Here is a 17,081-nt window from a genome sequence, read left to right as displayed (position 1 = left end):
TGACAGATTTTTTGAATGCTACCAGTACGTAACGTTTTCTGCGATACACTTGTACACTCGTGGTGCGTGCTTTCGACGAAACTGTTTGTTTTTGGTGCTAAAATAAACGTCGAATGTGCATTTTGTGCTAACAGTACTGTAATCCCTCGCGTACTGCTCCAAAAGCCACACTAACTTTTTTACTGCTTTAATGCGGATATTCATGTAGGTATGTTACAAAAAATTGAGGTTTATCCGATTTAAATAAAAACTGCTCCAGTCGAAAGATCTGAGTAAAAATAGAAAACAATACCAAGTTTATAATAAACGGTCAAGAAATAACAGAGATATCGGAATTTTAGTACCGCCCGACAGGCCAATTTTTTCCATAATGATTGTATTACTTTTTTGATAAGAGCTGAACTAAATATGGAAAAATAACACATATCAATCACTAATCTTTCGATGTGCGTCACATCTATGGTATATTGAGACTATTTCAGAATTTTCTTCTGGCAACGGTCATTGACACCGCCGAAAGATCGTCGCAAATAAACGCTGGAGTTGTGCATGATAGTTTGACAGTGGTTCATTGTGGGTAATAATTAACGATGTTCTGATTGTACGAACTTCATAAAAATTGTATTAAGTTAGGAAAGAAATACACACGTCCACATAAATTTTATTGGTGTCCATAGACAATATCATTAATTTGCACTACGTATAACTGGAGCGTAATTTTTAAAAGCGTCGAATGTTGGGAAATTTATGCGCTAATGAAAAAAATCAAATACCAGATAATAGTTGTTTATAATATCTAAATTATGTCAAAATTTCATAGAATTCCAAGCTACAGCAGGTAGTCGTTTTTATGAGCGGTATTTCAACACGGCGTAACGGTACTTAGCAGACCGTAGTAGTATATATTTACGAGCAGACGTGATGCGTAAATTTTTTGCCGCAGATTTTGTAACATTTCTAATTCATGGCAGCAACGTTTTGATAACAGCTAAACTCTGGATAGTTGTTTAGATATATAAATCTTGTTAATTTTTTTCCTAGGATGTTCTTGATCTATATTCTGCGATATTCCCAACATTTGTGAATTTATTGTATTGCATTGACAAAAATATTCATCCGGCCCTTTTCAACACAATTTGAGTCATACCCGGCCCGCGGTAAAAAAAAGTTTGGTGACCCCTGAATTATAGAGTATAGACAGAGTTTAGCCTTTTTACCTATTCCTTTTATCAATTCTTCCGATGAGACCCAAATTTTGCTCATCTATTTTTCAATGTTAGTAGAAAGCTTTTTCTTATTTGGTATCTCTTGCGTCTCTATCTTGCGTTCGTATAAATAAGATAAAACGCAGATAATATAGGTGTGAGTTCGGAGATAAGGGCTAAAAGATAACAGCGGCCCAGTTTCATCCACTTATCTAAGAACTAGTTATCTTCGTGTGATTATGAAAATGTTTTCAGGGCCATCAAAACTATACTGCATTTAAATTTTTTCAGGTACACGTGTGAAAAGATTCGTCATGGACTTTGAAGCAGCGACATGACAAGCACTGTCTCTCATATGGCCGAATGCGAGAAGGCTGGGATGTGCATTTCACTTCACTCAGGCCATAATAAAGAACATAAGACTACCGGTAGGTAACCAAGATTATAAACATATCTTTAGGTCTTTTCTCTAAAACTGTTGATTATATGCCAAAAACAAAACACTCACGTTAACACTCTTAAAAATAAATGAAAAATATGGTATGATTGAATAATATAACACATTGAGCGCACAGACAACGACTAGAGTTGTTTTAACTTGAAATTTAACTCAACTTTGATAGTGAATCTCTATCAGTGAAATGGGTCACTTTCCCCTCGTTCTTACAAACATGCATCACACAAACGGCCATTATTTTTTAATCAAATATACTGTAGTCTATATTAAAGGGTCTGCTGAATACTCAAGAATCGTCATTAAATTAATTCTAAACCTTCCATACAAGCATGGAAATATCTTTGTACCGTAACTTTATATCTTTCTAGGTCTAGTCCTCCTTCAGTCCTTGAAGTTGCCCTACAAAGCCTATTTAACAACTAAAATTGCTATCCATGGTAAGAATATACGAGTGTATAACACCTTACTTATACTTTTTAACACCGTCTTAGCATAACTCAATTAATAATAACTAAAACAAGAGAGCTACGCCCAAATATATGGACACGTCTGTTCGCTGTACAGTACGGTTTACCGTACCGTCAGATCACAGTCTACAAATATATTCACACCAAGCGAAGCAGTACAGTAGGACACAAAATGGCGTCCGATGTCCGCAGAACGATTAATCACGTCAGAGCAAACAAGAACAAATCTCACAGAGCTAACAAAATTTTTTAAAATGAATAAAAATAATAGCTTTCTGGGGAAAAATTTTATCTTCAACCACTGAAAATTTCAAAGCAATTGGTTCAGTATTCGATGAGAAAAGCGTTTTTTTTAAATATTTCCACTAGGTGTGTTATTCTGTGTCAAATAACAAGAACAAGAGAGCTACGCCCAAATATACGGACACGTCTGTTCGCAGTACAGTACGGTTTACCGTACCGTCGATCAGCGTAAGGAAAAAATCGTAGCAAAGTACCGTAAGGACTTCGTTACGAACCATCGACGTTCGATGGCACGTGATCAAAAAGAAGAGGAGTGTCGGCTATGCGTCCGTAGAACGTTCGGTGACGTCATAGCAAACAAAAACAAATCTCACAGAGCTAACAAAAATATTTGAAATAAATAAAAGTAATAGCCTTATGGAGAAAAATTTCATCTTCAACCAGTAAAAATTTCGAAGCATTCGGTCCAGTAATGAAAGAGAAAGGCGTTTTTTTTTAGAATTTCCACTAGATGTCCAAAAAGTGTCAAAGAACAACAACAACAAGACCAACATAATATTGAAACGATCGTTATGTCCACTACGTGCCCAACAAGAACAACATAATATTGAAACAATAGTTATGTCCACTACGTGTCCAAAAACGATGGAAAGGCTACCGCACCCAACCTAACACAAGACTGAGCAATAAAACTGAGATTCATCCGCACGCGAACAGCTGATTGAAAGTTATGTGTTACGTCACGCATAAGTCTGCGTTCATTGGCCAATGTTGCCGGAAGAGCAGAGAATATAGGACAGATGATAGCACATATTTTTTGTAGTAAAAGTGTTTTTCCCGTAAAACGTGCAACTTTTGGAAATGGGAACAAGGCATTATTTGTTACTGAATTTCTAAGGAACATTTTATAATCATTTTCGGGTAGTTACCTTATGTGCGCCACGAAACTGAAAGATAAATGGCCTCGGCTCGCGGCCTATGAGGTAAAACATTACTTAATCAAATTGAACTCAATTCCGTTATTATACCCTGATAAAAATTTTGAGGCTCCAGAATTGCTATCAAAGAACTAACGTCAAGGCCCCTATTATCGCCACCCCTGCAAACTCTGCCTACCCCATCACTTTCATGCTCAATCTAAATAAAAAAAAGCCCAGAAAGTTATTGTTTCCATCCGTCATCGTCGCCACACGCATTTGGGACAGACAGCTTCTCGCGAGCATGTTACAATACAATGCGCGGTAAATGCCGCGGAACATGGCGTTGATGCCAAGAACCATATTAAGTTAACTATGCAAGAACGGCCCTCATGACGCTGTTTATGCCGAATAGGATTCAGAAAATGTATTTTTTTTGGCATTAGTTCCCCTTACCACACACGTGTGCCGACCTTTGGACGTTGCTGTTTATAGAAGTCTAAAATTTAATCGATACGCGTTTTTAAATTCCGACCAAGCCATTCGTGGTGTGGATCGCGAAAAAACAACTGCAGAGAATTCTGAAAATTCCTTCTGAAAAGAGCATGTCTATGCGCAATATCGTTTCCTTTCAACACAAATGTCACCAATAAGTCCAAGGTATTTCAAGGAACTCCTTGGGCTGATGTTGATTTGTCTGAACATTCGTCTCCACAGTAAATTGCCACGCAAACTGAGCTAAATGAAGAAAACCATTTCTCTGGACAGCGGAGTTGAGTGATGTTTTTCGAACAATTCCGACAAATGGAAAAAGACCCCTTGGTATGAAAACAAAAGCGCGACTGCTAACAGCGAATCCGATTTCGTCTTACGATATCGCGTCTTACGATAAACCATCTTTTCTTTTTATTTAGCAACTCAAATTTTATACTTTCAGATTTTATACTTTGCTTTTCAGATATGCAGACAATTGGAAGATCCGCGCCCAAATCGTCATAACTCGTTTCTAAAAATTTTGTGTATTATTTGAATTTTATTCATCTCGTCTGAATGAAGTTGAATTATAATCAATTATATAATATGTAAATTATTTTTGACCGGGAAATGCGAATTATTAAACAACAACAATTTCTCATGATCCATCATTATTTAACAAGCGTAGCAATGCCAATTCTGTTTGTTGCGAAATCAAAGGTGGTGTAGTATTTTCCCATGAAGGAATCACCCAGAATCCAGAGCGGCCCGGCTGGTGGAGGAATATCAAACTCGTAGAATGACGAAATGCAAGATGTCTGGCCGTCCTGTGTGATCTATAAATCATAACATATTACATAATATCTGAAATTAATAAATCAAACAAACTATATTTATTGTAATTTTAATTCCTAGAACTTTTGACAATTTGATTTCATATGTCCTATATATGAGAAAACGATATAAATTATTCTAAATAACAAAAATAGTATGTATTTAAATTTTTACCTGTAATACGTAGTCTTCCGGGGTCAAAGTATAAATAATTCCACTCAATACTATATCCACATCGGGCATGTCTGGAATTCTGCTACATATCACTAACCACTGAAATATGAATAGGTTTAACAATAGCATATTTACTGGCCATGCTAGGGGGTTTTTAGTACTTCAAATTTGTTTTCTATTTTTAAATTTGCTCTGCATTGTTACGGGGACGCGCCCTTTGTTATCTACTTATTTATCATGTAAATAACTATTGTAATTGGTTATGGGGAATTGTATATGTACTTGCCTCCCCTAGAACGAATCGTATAGCACCGATAGCTTCATTGATTGCTCTGATTTCTGCTGCAGGACCAGCGATCAAAGACGTGCCTGAATCAACAATTGCCTGCAAATTATATAATTGGTTAATATCAGTAAAATTTATGTTTCGTGTAAGATTTTAAAACACAACTGGATCATTGGCCGACCAATCCTGCCATTTTTAATGAAATGTAAAAAAAAATAGCGCATAAAAAAATTCGCACTTAATTAAGACTGGATAAATAAATTTCGGATTATTAAAAAAAAATTAACAGCTGTAGCACACGGCCTATTACATTGTATACTTTTTATGAATCAAAACGTGGCCTATATCTTACCCGACATCCACCGACGCATGCAGTTGGTCTTTCCAGCTAAAAAGAATGTACACATTACATCGTAATATTTATAACAATCGTCAATCCTTTGCTTTCTATAGTAATTTGTTCGTTACCGAATATTCTTGTATTTTAATAAATCATTTATGTAGCAAAAACCTGTTGAATAAAGATTGATGTATTTGATAATTTCGTTCTGCCCTAGACAATGAATTGTTATTATTATGTTACACGATATTCAAGGTTTATTCTATTCATTTTTTAATAATGTGTAATTAATTAATAAAAAGCACACTCACTTCGCAACCGAGAGCACAATTATGGCCGGTGTGTACAGTCATTGAATCCATGTGGAGTTCCCAATAAGCCTGGAATGAAAATGAGTGTGATGGGTCCAGGGAGTGTCTAAAGGTTGGCTATAAGGACATCAGCCCCGGTCATCATGTTATAGGGGTGAGTTTGTTGCTTAGTTTGATAAGTTAAATTATAACAATACAAACATTTCACTCTTACTTGACCTTCAATTTACTTAGTATCGTGTACAACAGCATCCATAATTTGTTTGACACGTCCCTGGATGGGTCTAACAACAATACTGATATACTGCCATAATATTGATATTGTCAATGATTTATTTCTGTTTGCTTCAGATTTTATTTAAATATTAGCTTTGATTTAAATATATATATATACTTATTAAAATTTAATTGACATCCAAAATTTGAACGATGGCCTATTCTGCTCTAATGTAAAACATACGCACAAACAATCAAAAATCCAGCATATATATTTATTACTCTTTACAAATGTGTACATTATCTAAAGATATGGACGCTAGTTCGGTTACGACTGGAAGTCATTATTCAAAATTGTCTGAGCCTCTTAAATACTTTTTTACTATAAGTAAGCAAATATTCTCATATCTGAGCAAAAAAAGTATAATATTCGCCTTGTCGATATATTATTTAAAATACCTGTCTAGTTACGTCGTGCCATATAAAGTCTCCGGTATAACGGCTCTCATCGACCCCTCCAAGGTAAAGTTCCCCTCCTAAGGCATCATTTGGATTTCTATCAATGCAAATCCAGATATTTAAATCAATATTTTATATATATATATATATAAGTATAGAATAATTGCTTTTAAAATAAAATGCGAATATAGCGAGATGTCAGGGCGCGTTATAATTTCAGTTGCGCCCGACCAGAATCCTCGGAACACAAGCGAAGCCCTAGTCCGAATCTCAGTCATGCCACTTCGAAACAAAGCCTTCATCTTCATCCACTGTAGTAGCTTTGTTGCTACGGGTAAACGAATAATAGAGCATTGATGTAAGATCAGGTGACACGCAGAAATACGTCATAAAGAAATTATTCATATACCGTAGTTTAGATTGCTTTAAGGACACTTCAGCAATATATACGAGAAAACACCATTTAGAATCAATCACAAATATTTATGGAAGCATAAAGATTTTATGCAATAAAATTAACTGATATAACCAGGAAATTTGTGGTATTTTAAAATATAGTAATACATGATCCTTGTTTCTAGCAAATGACACGTTAAAATGACACCGAATATTTTTCGTTTCATCCCTATATTAAATGTGTAAACGTTTAGCAATAAGAAAGATAAACTGTAGAGTTGTTCTTGTCTGGATTTTAAGCATTACTGATGCTGGTCTATTATATCGATGAAGAATTAAATTATGGTAGACCAGATAAAAACAACCTCGGGCATAAACCTTTTTTTATTTGCGATATTTATTTTTATATAATACAGCATTACCATCTATTGCACCAGCGTTTTCCAACCTATGGGTCGCGACCCAAAATTGGGTCATGGAAATTTTCTTGAGTCGTTTGTTTTTTCAACAGAAACCTAAAAGTTACTGCCTTTATTTGCTAGTTTATTTTATACCAATATCGAAGTGTTGCTCAATAGTAGGCCGAATTGTATATGTGGGAAGTACCACATGCAGCGTGAAAACTTGGCGACTGCTGTTTTGCTTGAGTAAAGCCACGCTACTTTTTCAAAAACTCGCTCATAGCAAATAAGCGCATCTTTGAACCACCAAATTACACTATCTCGAAACTAGTCTCAAGTACACTTACCGATTGAGATAAAACGAAAATTGTGGCTTGTCTACAACGCCATCGTCAATCATGGTATTGAAAACCGGTTTAATACCGTTCACAGAAATAGTTGGGTATCCCAAACCCAAAATTCCTGCAAACTGGGCGGCTACAAATGTGATACCTGGCTCTACAGTAGCTTCCGCAAAAGTCTGATTTTTTGCTACAAGTCCAGCAATCTGAAAAACGAACAAAAGTAATAGAACATGTTTATGTTTGGTAATATATAAATAAATAATATTTACAAACGTTTATGCCACAAGAATTAAAGTCTATATATTAATATTTGGCATCTAGAAATATTTCGTTCCTATTTTTACCATGACTTTGCCCAGCTTTATTTAAGAGTATACTATATATATCACAATTATAATATTGTCAGCTAAGTAAGATTTAGTTAGGATATCAAAATTGCTGATTTCGCAATAAAACGAAACTTAACAAGTCCAAAGCCTCAAATCAGAAAATCGAGCCACGCTGCAAAGTGCCAAACGACGAACTAATTCAATACGATTCGTATTTTGTGACATTGATTCGTCGAAATGTCATTGATTTGACTTGAAGTTGATTGTCTTTTAAAGTGATTAACTTCTATATATATTAATCATGTTAGTTATCTTACGGCAACATCATCTCTGCTTTCGAATCCCTCCATCGATCCTGTTCCGTATCGAATTTCGAAATGATCGCCATCTTCCTCGTAGGTTGATGACACATCGCTGTCGTATCCTCCATGGATATCTGTTTAATTATAATATGACGAAGTTAAATTATTCCGTTTTGGTACAGCTAGATTTTAAATTAAATTCACCTTAAAAGTATGAAATATGGAGCATATCTCAGAAAAAAATCTTTTCCACCTATCAAGAACACGTATATATATATATATATATATTCATTTTTTTGTTATGTTGTTTTAGACCCATGGAGTCGAATCAAAATTTTATTAAAGAGAATACCCTGCAGTAAATTGATAGTTAAGACAGATAGAGGGTAATGCGAAAATTGAAGTTTCTCGCAATCCATTGATAACAGGAGTCCATAATATCAATCTTTAGTATTTTAAATAAGTAATCGTGGTCGAATACGCAAGAGTATAAACTAGCGATGCAAGATGGCTAGATTACTTACAGCAAGGAATATTGCTTCCACATGGAAACGATGGTATCCAGAGATTGGAAGATCCAGTGTCAAATATAACATCAAAACTTTGCGGTGGATTTCCAATATCAATCCTTCCAAAGTACTGAGCCTAATAAAGCATGCATGAAATGTAAATTAAAAACATTTAGACAAAATTTATAGTATTTGGGTATTGTATATTGAAAGCAGTGACAGATATTGTATCCGTACAAAAATAGACTTGGGTCATATGATTTCTATAATTTTTCCACTAATTTTCACAAAAAAACTCATTTGCAATGTGCAACTGGTCAATGCATCTGAAGCGAATAAGTGGTTATCTCAGGGACGGACAAAGTTTGTTTTGCGAGAATCCATTAAGCAAAAAGATGAATTGAGAGAAGTACTTAATTATTTCAAAAGCCTATATCACATAGTTATAGTTTTACTATTAAGCTTGCTTAGGCATCGGAACAACCTGTCACAATGTCTTGGACAAGTTCTCTGCCTTTGCAGGAAACCTAACGAACGTCACAGCTACTATTCTCATCGCTATGATACTGTCAAATTTAATGTTGGCCGACAATGTTGAACCGGTGATGTGAATAAAACATCAATATTATTTTAACAATCCATAGTTTAAATATTTTGAATAGAGTTCAAAAATTATGTATGTTGTTTCACGGGTCTCTTCAAGATCAGCGGGTCGCACAAATTACTTTGGCGGGCGGCAGTTTGTCCCCAACTGGGTCAGCTATTTCTATATATATTCGATATAGGCTGGTAACGAGAAGAAAGGTTGTGGTTCGCCATGTGAGTAATGAATCCTCTACCCAAAAATAATACGGTAATATTTTCCCATTCTTTGTCGCTAACGTTTAAACGACGTGTAGGGTAAAACTAAATAACAATATTTACTCTGTAGGCCTATATATGGAAAATACTACAATACTCATATTAAAAACTGCGTGAAAGTACACATATATTACATTCAAGTAATTCGTCATTGGTAATGTCGCCGTGTCTTTTGTTCCTCCGATCGTGTATTTGTTGTTGAGAGAACCCGTGTAGACAAAACCTTCCTCTCTAAGTTTGTCGCTCAGTCTTCTCATTTTCCCCAGTTTCACACTGAAAATGCCAAAAATGAACAGAGAATAAAAGTTTGGGTATCTTATGCGAGTAAATCACACTCGTGTAATTCAATGTCATGCTGGATGGAATTTTTGTTTTAAATATATATCATTTATTTGATCAAATTATGAATAGAACATTTCAACAATTGTTTACGTGTTCATTATATCGTGTTTTATATACGGTTTAAATGAGCATGGGAAACTAGAAATATATTCAGATCAAAGGAGTTTCTACAAAACTCTAAACTTCCAATGAAATCTATACGCAGCGTAGCAACTTATATATGATTTACGAAAAAGTCGTTTAATGCGACTCGTCAATTTAAGAGCTAAACCTTCTTTACACGATAAGTTTGCACTTACGAAAAAGAAGAATAAGAATAAAAAAAATTATAATATTAACTATAACAAATTTAGTATTATGTGCCCAGTACAGAATTTCAAAAGCATACTCACACTTGTCCGGCATCGCAAAAAGCGACGACAAAAACAAGCAAAAGAACAGAAAACTTCATATTTGCAGCTGTAATAATGTTCGACTCCCCAAGTAAACTAAACCAGCTACAGGACTCGCAAATTTGCAAGCCAGTTATGAAAAAATACAGTAAATATATGTTGCCTAAGTTTATCAGTTAGTCTAAATTGGATGTGTCGAGTCATTGAGCAAATAAACAACGCCATCTGTTCATACTCACGCGACCCGATCTATTTATGACATATGCGCCGAGGCAACTCGTCCTGCAGTCATAGAGGACAAAATACCGCTTTAAAAAATTCAAGCGTTGACGAAAGCAAGGGTTTTCCTGGCGTCCATCACCAGAAAAAAATGCAGCCTTTTTACGCTGAATTCAACAGCACCTGGTATTCATTCTTACTAGCAATATCTTCATTCAGTAACATAACTAGACCTATTAATCTAATCATCTTCAACTGTTGACACTCAATTCAGGGTTTATTACGAAATAATATAACGATAAAACTCCTTTTCCATTTTGTATTTGAATCCTTTCCAAAACCACGAATATGAACACGCATGCCAAACTGCCACCGCCGAACACTGAAGACAATAACACATAACAATTTGATAAATTATACAAGTCCAGTATCACAGGTAACAATCCAAAATACCTTACTCAGCACAGATTCTTCAAAATAATGATAATAATGCTAAATGGTAGAAACAACCCAGAAGAATTTAAATTTTTTGAATAAGATGGCACAAATAATCGATCAAGATATCAGCACCCAAGGATGGCTAAACCAAATTGTCATCTGTTCCAAATACTTTCTGAAAGGATATATTTGAATATATTACATAATAAAAATTTGGTCATGTTCAACAGAGATTTTGATTTAAGATATTACATATTTATAGAACTTGAATTTAGTAATGCGAATAAAACCTTTTTCAATTTTAACAGTGCCCAAAAAGGATACGAAGTGTATTTTATGTCTGATCATCAGAGTCTGAGAGATTATGACAATAAATTTTTCAAAGAAAAATATTTTGAATCCTAAAATCATCGGATATTACCAAATTTGGGTGTACTGCAATATGCAATTCATTTTTACTTCATGATAGTACGAAATCCAGCTAATAACAATATAGAATAAGGATAGATGCACGGATCAAAAATATCTCGGATAGATTTTGAGTACCATTATGTGCATACATAAGTGGTTGTAAATTCCCGAATCAATTTACTAGTAAAAAAACTACTCTGTTGTACCAAGAATGAATGGAACATACCAGCCAGTGAAAAAATTTTTCACCAATGAATATTACGAGCAACACGTTGGGGAATAACACTATGTGATATGTCTAATAGAGATATTTAAAATACCGAAATAGCTTAATATTAAAGTGAAATTCACACCAATAATAGTCATAATTTAGATTGGAAGTATAAAGAACAATATTTTTCATGATAAAAAATTTAACACGCCTACGAATATGTTCATGGGATGTCCAAATATGAAATGCAGTTTTAAATGTCTCGATAACTACATAAAACAAGTTTTCTTTTCTGGTTATATCCGACTTCTCACCTGCAAGAATACCATGATTTTTTTCATTTTCAAAATAAGTGCCAACAATTGCTGTTTTTAGAAAGTTTCAACTAATAAACCAATGTGTTCCATGCAACAAAATAAAGCATAAAAGAGATGAATTGAACCAAAAAATATGATATTTTTCATGTGTTTGGCAATGGGATATCAATACTTATGTATATGAAGTAAACTGTATAAGATATCATATCCTTCAATGAACATAAGGAATTGAATCTAAACGAAAACCTAAAATACTTTTTTTCTTATCAAATTTCTCCTGTGAAGCACGCTATTCTTTGCTCAATATATTCTGTATATTATTCATGCTCAACCTGCACACCAGATTAAAATTGAAACCAAAGTAATTGCAGGCAGCTTGCTGCCGCTGCATAGGACCAAGAAACAATTTCTGTTATTAATCAAGTACCATGAAGGCAGCTATTATGGCACAATCATGATTCAATTTCAACAGAAACTGCAACATAAAAGTAGAGCAACAACTGCAGATATTATACAAATTTCACTATAAGTAAATATAACATTGCCTACAATTGTTTTAATCACAAAATATTTTATACACGTTTTGCCTACTAATAGTATAATTAGGTTGAGTCAAAATACGATTTTTAGTAAGTATACAATTGGCCACTCTACTTTGCTCAAATTCAACCACAACAAAAACATGAATGCCATTATTAATAAAAATGCGAGGGTCTAAGATAGTGAATTCTTGTGTGAAGTAATTGGGCGTGAGAAGCAGTTTTTAATTTTTATTTCAAGATTTCAAAATGATGCTTATGATGGTTTCAAATTTTACAAGAAATTCCATTAATAGTTTATTTGAAGGGACCATGGGTAGGAATCTTTTATGATAATGCGAAGATGGGATAATTCATATGGCCAAATATGACACCAATAACATTTTGTGATGGTGAAATCTAATCTGATTCCAGGTGTAGCCTAATAAATACATATAATAAAGTTTCTTTTCCTGTAACACCACAAGCTGTATCAACTTTTCCTGCGTTTTAAAACTTTGTCACATAAAATCTTCCATTTCATCATATGCTGAATAGTCAATAAATTCATCCTTCCCACCTCCTTTTGTTCCACCAGTGAGTTTGGCCTTATTTGTCTTTTTGCCACCCTTCTTTTGCTACAATATAAACAAAAAATGTTTTGTTATGATTTCAATGTCATCTATAATTTGTGGTTAGAAGATTTTTTCTGAAAAACCAATCCTATATTATGATATTACTATATATATATTTTAGGTATCTGAGAACACAAATATGCTGCAAGAATGAAAAGGCATGATACCTATACAGGGAGGACAGGCACAGTAAAAATAGACAGATGATCAAGGGCCTAACCCTAACCTGGTACCCATACTACGTTTCGGTGTCCGCCATTTTGGTTCACATACTTAGGAAGTACCTGATCAAGAAACCATATTCAGAACAAGACATTGAAAAAAAATAACCATTCTGCTTTCCTGTAATTCTCAAAAGCAATTTGAACAAAAAATGTAGGTATCCTAAAGCAAAACTTCAAACATCTCAAGTGGTTTTATGTAAATAAGCAGCAATATTAAAACGAGAATATCGGTCAGAGATTGAAGACTTATCGATTAAAAGTTAGGTGATCCCCCAAAACAGCGCTCTTACTCCATAGTGACACCTTGTGTCCCAACACTAATTAATTAATAACTCGCTAATTATACTACATAATTCATCCAAAATCAATAGGCTTCTGGTACGACATATGATGAATGCACATGCAAAACTGGGGCAGATTCAATCTCGCTTTCCTGAGATATCGCGTGCATCTAATAGACAAACAAACAGACAGACAGATACCTATCAACATTCTTACCAATTAAAATCGATAAGTAATAATGGAAATAACAGATTTGATCACAGTGAGGGAATTGGCTGCACTGTGGCATATTCAGCTTAGCATTGAGAATATGCTTGCTATCATGATGGCAAGAATCCCTTGGTGAAGACGCAGTCTCAAACCATGAATGAAAGGATTTCTGAACACCATACAAAATGATTTTCATAATTAAGGTACAAATTTTTGTGTGTGTACATATATTTTCAATTAATCTGTAAGTCGTCAAAAATCTAAAACATACCCTTTCTTGTTTTGCTTTTTCACTTTGTAAAACATTCAAAGAACTTATGAGTTTCTTCAAAGATTCGGCATCAACTAAGGAAAAGCAGATGAATGAGAAATGCATTGAATATTAAGCAGCTCTGGATGCTTTATTTGTAACAAGTCCTATCTAGAAATATTGCAATTTAGATCAGGAAAATCAGTCAGACAACAAAAATATGTCAGGACATACTAGCTGTCTCCATTATTGTTTCCCTAAAGTAATTATCATGTTAGTTATTATTCATCAAATTACTGATTAATCTAAAAGGATCCATATGGAAAAATTCCCAAAGTGTTTCCAATTTCCAAATCTGCTCGACTAAATTTCACAGACATTTCGAATAGAAAGTCCATTTACAGATGACCCTTTTTAATATAGGCTAGTTACAGATTTTTGGAAGAACCCCCGAAGGTTTGCTCCTTAATAAACATCTACCCAGTCTCATTTAAATACGATGGTTTATGTGACGGATTGCCAGTAACTTTGGGAAAAAATATTAATTATATAGATGAGACTAAAAATACTGTAATAAAACAACTCACGACTTAAGCAAGAATTCCGAAATAAGGTTTCAAGGAAGGATTGATAATGCGGAGACGATTCATATTTTGAGAATTTTTCTGAAATTAACTTTTCGAAATTTATGAAATCTTCTTTAGTTCTTGGATCACAATTGTCTATTGTGATCAAATCAGCAGACGTTACACCTGAAAAAAAAATTTTTTTACACTTCATTCGCTTATGTTGCTGCATTATCACCATTTACATCCTAAAAGATTTCCCCTAAAAATAAAGCAAATTGTAACCATAATTAACCATAACCATAAAACTGACTTCGATATGAAATTGCCATCACAAATTACTATTCCTAGAGTTTTCTTTGTAAGACAGTGTTCGATATAAAAGCTACTTATTTGAAGAAATTCATGACAAAAAATCAGTTATTTTGCTTTATTCTACATATGTTTAACAAATATCAATCAAAAAACCAACCGAATGTATCTTTAGCAACTTCAAAATCAGATTCTTCAGATAACTTTTGAGCCATCAACTTGTCAGCCATAATTTCTTCTGGCGTTTTCTCTGCAAGTGCTGCCAGCCTTTTTGCCTCTGCTGCTCTAGCTGCTTGTTCTTCTTTTTCCTTTAGTTTCTTAGACAGTGCCTTTTTTGTACTTTTCTTTGGTTCTCCTGCAGCTGCAGCTGATGAAGAAACAAAAAAAAATCATGCAAGGCCAGGAATTCAATATAAATTTTCAGTCAAATATGAAGTGAATTATTTCACCAATAATAATAATTTGTATCAAACCTATAAACTGGAAAGCAAATCCAAATTTTGAGGATATCAGTTGAAATCACTTGGACAGAAAAAATTGTTCAATCACTCAAACAAAATATATATTTTTTTTTTTTCAGATAATAATTTTTTTGAATTATTGAATGTGTAAATAGATATTTTCAAATGGAAGAATTCAAGAATGAAACAAAACAAAGTCTTGGTTGATTGGTAGTAGAAACAGCAAAAACTAATTGAATCATTCTAAAATAATATTTTCAGATATGGATTCTATAAACTGTGCCTTCAACGAAGAGAGTCTTTGTATATTCAATGAGTTTGCTTTGCATGTTTGTTGGTCATATTATAAAACTTCCGCTAGTCAATATGATGATATTTAAAACAAAGTCAACCAAAATCTGAAAAATTAATAAATCAACAAGGCTTTTATATTAAAGAACTCAATGGCAAAACAATTACAATATCGAGGGTTCTAACCTAAAAGGGGGAAACCTGTTTGAGAAATTGAGAAAAACCTATATTTTTAATTTTGAATATCCTGTAACTTTTTATTTAACTACTTTTGAACATTGTTTCAAACTATAATTAGATTACCAGCTTAAAAAACAGTACTTATTTCTTTGTAATATTTTTAAATAAAATATTTTTGAAATTTCAACATTAGCCTTGGTCTTGTAAGTTGAAAGCCTAGCTATATTAAACCTTGATTCGGTGTTTCTGGCTTTTTCTCTTCCTCTTCATCATCCCAGTTATCTTTGATGTCATCCTCTTCATCTTCTCCCTCCCACAGATCAGTAGCTGGCGCAACGGGTTTGTCAATAGTTGGAGGTTCAAAATCTTCATCTTCTGTTATTGTAAAAAATATCCTTGTTCACATACATGTAACAAGTGATGAAATAGAAAAAAAAATTTTGTATGATTTAACCATATCTTAACGGTAGTTGTTTGATTAGGAAATTATTTAAATAATTAAAGTCAATTTTACATGTCAGTGCGGTAATACTGTAAGGCAATAATAAAAAGAAACATTAGCATGAACAATATCTAACCCCAATCAGCCATGATTCTTTATTCTAATTGCAGAATTGGCAATATCTTTCTTCGTTCAACAGGATTTGTACAAAGTCAGAAAGTGTTCTCAGTGATAAAACTTCCAGTCACAGAGTCGGGGAATAAAAACTAAAACCCGATGTAGAGTCAGATCAGTGAAGCAATGTGTGAATGTCAGAATGTCTAAATATACTGACTAAATAAAACACAACCTGGAATAATGCAATGATCTAGTTGCTGACTTCAGAAAAAATAAAGTTGATTCAGTGATTGTAAAGTACTCTACTGACCCTATGTTGCAATATTCACAAATAATAAATGATGTACAGTACAGTAGTAAGGAATAGAAACAGAGCATTGATACAATGATATAATCCAAACCCCTCCAAAACCTTCTTCACAGACACCGATCCACACAACACATGTTCAAGCAAGCTGGTACCGTAATTCATGGTTGACAGATCTGTTGGTTAGAACGATCCTCTATTTCTACAAAATACTAATTTAAATACTAAATTTGTCGACCATTTTATCTCTTAAATAAATGAAAAATGCCAAAATAATTTATATAATAAGGAAAGCGAAAATTTTAAAACAATTCTAAAATTAATCCAAGATATAAGGTAAACTGCTGGCTCCAATTCTGGCAAGATACATGAGAAATCTTGGGCGGATTTCCATTTCTTCTCTCTCGCGCCTTATGGCGACTAGTATTTGA

The 17,081-nt window shown here is 33.8% G+C and overlaps 2 protein-coding genes across 3 annotated transcripts; both read right to left on the bottom strand.

Annotated features, from left to right (window-relative positions):
• Positions 1 to 3,919: 3,919 nt before the first annotated feature.
• LOC120345732 (cathepsin D-like) lies at positions 3,920 to 10,649 on the bottom strand. Its single transcript, XM_039415274.2, has 11 exons — positions 10,260 to 10,649; positions 9,660 to 9,798; positions 8,680 to 8,800; positions 8,171 to 8,289; positions 7,528 to 7,727; positions 6,384 to 6,480; positions 5,709 to 5,777; positions 5,410 to 5,445; positions 5,058 to 5,156; positions 4,772 to 4,870; positions 3,920 to 4,599 (listed from the first exon to the last, which is right to left on the bottom strand). Exons 1-11 carry the CDS (start codon positions 10,316 to 10,318, stop codon positions 4,435 to 4,437), a joined length of 1,203 nt encoding a protein of 400 aa, XP_039271208.2. The 5' UTR covers positions 10,319 to 10,649; the 3' UTR covers positions 3,920 to 4,434.
• Positions 10,650 to 10,782: 133 nt separating this feature from the next.
• LOC120345733 (eukaryotic translation initiation factor 3 subunit J-A-like) lies at positions 10,783 to 16,651 on the bottom strand. 2 transcript variants are annotated; one of them, XM_039415276.2, is made up of 6 exons: positions 16,363 to 16,651; positions 16,016 to 16,159; positions 15,013 to 15,213; positions 14,562 to 14,726; positions 13,996 to 14,069; positions 10,783 to 13,011 (listed from the first exon to the last, which is right to left on the bottom strand). In XM_039415276.2, the coding sequence occupies exons 1-6, from the start codon at positions 16,373 to 16,375 to the stop codon at positions 12,895 to 12,897; spliced, it is 714 nt and encodes a 237-aa protein (XP_039271210.2). In that variant the 5' UTR covers positions 16,376 to 16,651; the 3' UTR covers positions 10,783 to 12,894. The 2 variants fall into 2 exon arrangements, with proteins under 2 accessions (XP_039271210.2, XP_039271209.2); XM_039415275.2 differs by having other exon boundaries at positions 15,013 to 15,219; positions 16,363 to 16,633.
• Positions 16,652 to 17,081: the final 430 nt, after the last annotated feature.

Source organism: Styela clava, chromosome 8, assembly GCF_964204865.1.
Source record: "Styela clava chromosome 8, kaStyClav1.hap1.2, whole genome shotgun sequence".
Classification (NCBI taxonomy): domain Eukaryota; kingdom Metazoa; phylum Chordata; class Ascidiacea; order Stolidobranchia; family Styelidae; genus Styela; species Styela clava.
The sequence above is the reverse complement of the archived record's forward strand: the minus strand, read 5'-3'. Positions and strand labels throughout refer to the sequence as shown.